The sequence below is a fragment of the Acanthamoeba castellanii genome, assembly GCF_000313135.1.
Source record: "Acanthamoeba castellanii str. Neff unplaced genomic scaffold scf7180000084761, whole genome shotgun sequence".
NCBI lineage: Eukaryota > Discosea > Longamoebia > Acanthamoebidae > Acanthamoeba > Acanthamoeba castellanii.
Genome location: NW_004457596.1, coordinates 438,232 through 444,023, shown reverse-complemented (window position 1 = coordinate 444,023; position 5,792 = coordinate 438,232). Strand labels below are relative to the sequence as shown.

General features: G+C 55.4%; 4 protein-coding genes across 4 annotated transcripts; 1 reads left to right on the top strand and 3 right to left on the bottom strand.

Moving 5' to 3' along the window:
* Positions 1–45: 45 nt before the first annotated feature.
* ACA1_231580 (uncharacterized protein) lies at positions 46–528 on the top strand (the record flags this gene model as incomplete). Its single annotated transcript, XM_004346586.1, has 1 exon — positions 46–528. The coding sequence occupies one exon, from the start codon at positions 46–48 to the stop codon at positions 526–528; it is 483 nt and encodes a 160-aa protein (XP_004346636.1).
* A 469-nt stretch (positions 529–997) lies between these two features.
* ACA1_231570 (uncharacterized protein) lies at positions 998–2,405 on the bottom strand (the record flags this gene model as incomplete). Its single annotated transcript, XM_004346585.1, has 5 exons — positions 998–1,051; positions 1,107–1,211; positions 1,308–1,412; positions 1,480–2,186; positions 2,369–2,405. The coding sequence occupies 5 exons, from the start codon at positions 2,403–2,405 to the stop codon at positions 998–1,000; spliced, it is 1,008 nt and encodes a 335-aa protein (XP_004346635.1).
* A 974-nt stretch (positions 2,406–3,379) lies between these two features.
* Positions 3,380–4,207, bottom strand: ACA1_231560 (uncharacterized protein; the record flags this gene model as incomplete). The annotated part of the gene is made up of 5 exons (XM_004346584.1): positions 3,380–3,430; positions 3,517–3,585; positions 3,650–3,835; positions 3,902–3,970; positions 4,202–4,207. The coding sequence occupies 5 exons, from the start codon at positions 4,205–4,207 to the stop codon at positions 3,380–3,382; spliced, it is 381 nt and encodes a 126-aa protein (XP_004346634.1).
* Positions 4,208–4,617: 410 nt separating this feature from the next.
* Positions 4,618–5,701, bottom strand: ACA1_231550 (hydrolase, NUDIX domain containing protein; the record flags this gene model as incomplete). Its single annotated transcript, XM_004346583.1, has 4 exons — positions 4,618–4,764; positions 4,846–4,863; positions 4,997–5,285; positions 5,682–5,701. The coding sequence occupies 4 exons, from the start codon at positions 5,699–5,701 to the stop codon at positions 4,618–4,620; spliced, it is 474 nt and encodes a 157-aa protein (XP_004346633.1).
* Positions 5,702–5,792: the final 91 nt, after the last annotated feature.

Sequence of the window (5,792 nt, the reverse complement as noted above, 5' to 3'; positions counted from 1 at the left end):
GAGCAGCAGTCGACGCCGGAGCCCACGGAGAGCGCCACAGCAGCGATGAACCGCCAAAAGAGCGAAAGCGACGGGGGATTGACCACCACCAAAGAGCGAAAGCGAAGCGAGGAGCAGTCGGGCGGCGGCGGTGGCGACAAGACGCCGAGGGAACGGCGCCAGGCAAGCCATCGGCAGCAGCACAGCGAGTGCGAGAGCGCGGTGGAGGAGAGCGAAGCGGAGGAGGACTGCACCAAAGCGCTGCGAAGCGGAAGCGACATCGAGTCAGCGGAGGAGATCAACCTCGGGGTGGAGGAGTGGGAGCGACAGCAGGAGGACGAGGAGGGAGAGCTGTGGGAAGATGCGGCGGGCGAGAAGGACCAGCAGCAGCAGAAGAAGAAGGTCAAGCTGGCGCGGCTGATGAAGATCAAGCCCAAGATCATGAGCGGACGAAGGAAGAGCAAGAGGGAGGAAAGAGAGAAGGAGAAAGAGGAATCAAAGAAGGTGAACGCGAAGAACACCGTTTTACTTCACTCTTCGCCCGTGTAGTGAAAGAACAAGCGTGTTTGAATAGATGGAGCTTTTCGATCGAACCATTTCGAACATTGTTGGGAGGATTGGGAGAAAAAACAGAAGCGTGATGTTGGGAGAAAAAACAGAAGCGTGACGAGCACAATGCTCATGAAAGAAGCACAAGGGGCTACGCTGAACAGAGGGTTTACAGCATAGGACGTAGGTTGGACGTTGGGGTGGTTCGGTGGCCCTTGGCGAGTAAAACTTGCCGCTCTGTGAAAGGTGCATTTTGGCGACGTGAACATTGGCCCGAACCAACACACGCAAGAGGAGGGCGCCTTTGGGGAATCCTATCACATCTTGAAGCCCATTCTCTGCGGCGCATTTCGCAAACACGATCTTCTCAAGAAGAAGCTTCAGAAGGCACGAGGGCAAACGTGCATTGCATTTCTCAAGGACAAGCATACAGATTGTGCGAGGGAAAGAAGACCCTCTTTGCCCTCGATCAACCCGGCCTTTGATCGACCTCGATCCACTTGCCGTTTTCCCACTTGCACAGCTGATAGCTGAAAGTTTAGCTTGTCGAATTAAATGTGCAAGAGAAAGTCGCGCACCTTGCAGGGGCACAGGTTTAGGAATTCGATGGCTCTCGGCGTCAGCGCCGCATACTGGCGGAAGGGGTATTTCCTCTCCACGATCTCTGCACACTCAGCCCAGTTCTGCCAAATGGGTACGCAGGCTTAGTCGCGAGAGCTAATAAAATAATAAAAACCAAGGGAGAAAGGGCGTGCCCGTGGTTCAAGGCTCGCGAGCACAGGCCCAATGACGAAATCGATCGTGATCACGGGGACGTTGTCGGTAGCCACGGGTTTTCTGATGACGGGTTTTCTTTTGACGGGCTTTCTGTTGTTGTAGACAAACTGGGTAACAGTCAGTATTCCAGGGCATGGGCATTACAAATGGACTGCGTGGGCCAGAATGACGTACTTGTTTCCACTTGTCATCAGGTTCGTCAAACACCTTCCGTTCGTATCGCTCTAGCATCCTTGTGTTCACCGTGAAGACCAAGTAGGCCGGCACCGGATCATCCTCACTCTGAGAGGCTTTTTGATCCGCCCATCTCTGTGCCAGCGACGCGTTGTTGCCCAGGTAGAACGCCCTATCGATGGAGAAGTCGGTGTTCCTGCGTCCCTCGCTCAGGTTGGCTCCGTCGTAAAAGATGCTCTCTGCAAACCCGAATGTGGTCCCGTGGTAGAGGGTGATGACCTTCTCTTCCTCCTGCCCGGCGCTGGTTCTTGTCCTCCCACCTTCCTCATTGTCGCTGTCATCGCCGCCGCCGCTGCTGCCGCCGCTTCCGCCGTCCTTGTCACCGCTTCGGCCACCGCCCTGGCCACCGCTTCGGCCACCGCCCTGGCCACCGCTTCGGCCACCGCCCTGGCCACCGCTCTGGCCACCGTCCCCCTGGTCGCGGCCGCAGCCAGTTGACCCTTTCGGTTTGGTCACGCCATCTTCGGGCTCGCCCGAAGGTGTGTAGTAGTCAGTGGCCCAACGGTGAATGCCGGAGTCGATGAGATCGAATGCGACGTTCCTCAAGCCCCGGTGGTGCACAAACTCGCGGTCTTTGATCCTTGCGACGAAGCTGTCAACGACCTCCTGCTCGAAACCAATGGCCACGAGCAACGCCGAAAGGTCATCTGTTGGTGGAGGAGAGAGGATCACTAAGCGCAATACCTGATGCATACCCACAAGTGGCGGCATACCTCCAGCGAGTGCGCCGGCAGCCTTCTGTCTATCGTACTCGGCTGATATAAGGTCCTCAGCGAGGCCGCGCACAGTTAGATGCGAGGGAAGCCAGCAATAGACCTTCGAGAAGAACCCGATCGCCAGGTGGTCTTCAGCCCAATGGCGGACATGGTCTCGATGAGGAAGTGGATGGTCCCCTTTCGCTGAAACTCGGGCACGCGAAGTGTGTTTCGATCTTCCGCCAGGTCTGGAGGAGCAGGTGCAAGGTCAAGCTGACGAGGAGCTGGTGGAGCTGGTGCGAGAAGAGCCAGTGCGAGGTCATGATGGGGACGAGCTGGTCCGTGACTTAGAATGCCTCGCTGCAACAGGAGGGGGTAAAGCAAGCTTTTGTGTTCAGGCCTTGATGCATAAATTGGAGAGGGGGGGTTGGCTCATGTACCAATGGTGCGAGAGCAAGGGTGTCACCAAGACGCAAAACAGACAGTCGACCAGGCAATGCCTTCGCAAGTTTTGAGGGGCACCAAAAGCTTGAGGTCACCTTGAGGTCCCCATCCTATCACAAGTGGCAAACCAGACCATTAAGCCTCCACCCAGTCTCACAAAAAAGTATAGGGCAGCGTACCACAAATGAAGCAACACACTGAGAGGCGCATGTTGTGTTCCAAGCAGAGGAGGTCCATTCTCCATCCAAGTAGAGGGCCTGGAGATGGTCTCCACGTTTGGCAATGACTGCTGCGTCCCGTACTGATGCAGTCTGCCAAGGACACTGGTTCAGTAATGCCACCAACCAATAGCAGCCAAGAAAAAGAGCTGTACCGTAACACCAAGAGAGACAAGGCTCATCCAGACACGGGCGAGGTGAGAGAGGAGATATGCAATCTCACCTGAAATGGCGTGACCACGCAGGTCAAGGAACTTTATCCTACGGAAGTGACCTAGCCTCATGATGAAGTCGTAATCATCTGCAGTTACCTCAAACCCACGCAAATCGAGCTTCTGAAGCATGAATGAGTATACCTTGCCCAAAAAGAGTGCACACCAACATGAGATAGGTTTAAGTACCTTGAACACATGCTCTCCCTTGGGCTCAGTAGCAATACTCTTGAGAAGAGCCCGCACCAGAGCAGGATTGGCTTCATGGAGATCAAGCTCTTTCGGCCTCACCTGTCGTAGGAATTGCTGCAGGGCTTCGGTTCTTTCCAAGGTCTGAGCCTGAAACAGCAAACACCTCTTTTAGTGAAAGACCCCACGAGGCAAAAGGGCGAACAGGAGTGCATGTACGCCTCCGACAATGGAGAGCCTCTTGATCGGCATGGAGAGCTGCACTTCCTCCGGGGCTGAAGTCACGGGCTGTTTCTCAAACAAGGTAAGTGCATGGAGTGAGCAGGGTCTGGTTGTTGTGAGTTTGACGTACCGCGTCAAGTTGAAGCTTGTACAAAGCCCGTCGTGGTTTCTGGGAGCCACTCAACAAATCTTTTTCTTTGGCGGCCATGCGCACGCCAAGTACCTCCTTCACAAGGCTGTCGGGTGCTTCATGCACCTCCAAAACAGCGGACCATTCTTTGCTCAAGCGGACTGCTGTGGCCTCAAGAGCTTTGGTCTTCCGATCACAGAAAAAGAAGTAAATGAGCTCAATGGAGAAGTAGAACGCCAACCAAAAGCGTACCTTGCCCTCTCCTGGAACAAGCTTGGCGGCGCGTTCAAACAGTTCGTTGATCCCCTTCTCCTGGGACAACTGGCCAAGAAAACGATCAGGAAACAAAATTAAAAACAAGGGCTGAGTACACATACCCACCGAGCCTCACGAGGGGTGACGAAGATGTCGTCGCTGGTGTGATGTGGAAAGATGAGTGGGGGTGAGCAGGCCGAAATTGAAGCATTGATACCTCTACAATTCAGCTATAGCAAAAAATTAATTAGGTCGAACATACCAGACCAATTCGAACGCCTGTCGATCAACGGGTACTTCCATCTTGAAGCTTCGAGTCGGGGGTGCGTGGCTGTTGTTTTCAATTCCTTGCAACGAAGAATGCGCGTGGTTCTTGTGAATTACTTCATTCTTCCCTTCATTCTTTGCGGCATCGTCATTCGCTCTTTCTTCATTCTTTGCCTTCCTCCGAAATCACGCCCCGCGAGTGTCCCTCGTGCCCCTGGCTGTACCGCTCTCAAGCGCCGAGCATCTGCGCTTTCGCAAGACCGACGAAGAACAACTCGCAAACTGAAGCACGCAAGGCTTGATGAGCGAGCAGAGGGCCCTCAAGGTGATGTTAGAACAGGAACCTGCAACGGCCAAAAGGAAATGTGAGGCCGTGATTCACAGCACACTGGGACACGCAAAGACTGAAAGTGTTCATTGGGCCAAATGTCAACAAAGCCAGCGAGCTACGCGCGTGGGATGTCGATGTTGTGCTTCTTGACGAACTCAAGAAGGTCGTGGAGCAGCAAGGCGTGGTCGAAGGCCATCTTGTCGGTTTGGCCCTTGAGCTCCTCCACATCGTAGAAGTCGGCGTGAGCTGCATCATCACCCGCCTGGCGCCGCACCCAACATGAAAGAAACCCCGTCAGCTCCAACAGCCTGCACCCTCACCATCACCCTTGGCCGCAACGTACCTTCATGGTCGAGAAATCCTTGACAGTAACGTAGTAGAAGGTGCTCACCGTGTGTCCACGCGGATGTTGACACGAGTTAAGGAGACCACAACGACACACGACACACACACCGCACGCACACGCACACGCACACACGACACACACGACACACAACGCGGGGAAGAGGTGAGAGGATATCACGAGCGGGGTCGCCGTAAACGCCGACGAGCTGCGGGTCGGTGCCGACGAGGGACGTCTCTTCCTGCAGTTCGCGGAGGGCGGCGTGCTTGGGCTCCTCCCCGTACTCCACGAACCCGCCCGGGAAGGCGAGGCAGCCGTGGAAGGTGCGGCCGCCTCGCTTGATCATCAGCAGCTCGCGCTTGCCCTCTCGCTCGCGCATGACCGCGATGTCGGCCGCCAGCGATGGCGACTTGCGCTGCTTGGTCGTGCTACTCATCGGTCTTGCGTTGAAAAGGGCGGTGACGAAGGTGGTGGACTGGAGGCGAAGGTGGTGGTGGGAGGTGCGGCAGGGAAGCGAGGGGGCGTAGGCTCGGGTGCGGGTGTTGCTGGCAAGGGCACGCACACGCATATAAGCTGGGAGGGATGAGTATCACTCGCAAAAACGCGCAGGTGGCAGTGAGAAAGGGGGGGGGGCAGTACTGTGTTGTTAGGGTGGTGTAAAAGATGTTGTTGCCGGAAAGATGAGCGTTTTCAATCTAATCTGCAGCTCGCGCGGAGAGTGAGGAAGGAGGAGAAAAACAAGTGGCGGCGACATCGGCCTCTAGGCGAAATTCAGTGACAACGAATAAAACCTCAGCAAAGCGCACGCGCACGCGCACGCCTACACACCAACACACGACGCGTTCGTTTTGTACATCCTTGTTTTCCTCTGGAAAAGTGTGACAATCTGGGTAAAAGGTTTGCTGGGTTGCTGGAGTGGCGCGCAGGTGGAGCACACTCAGGACGTT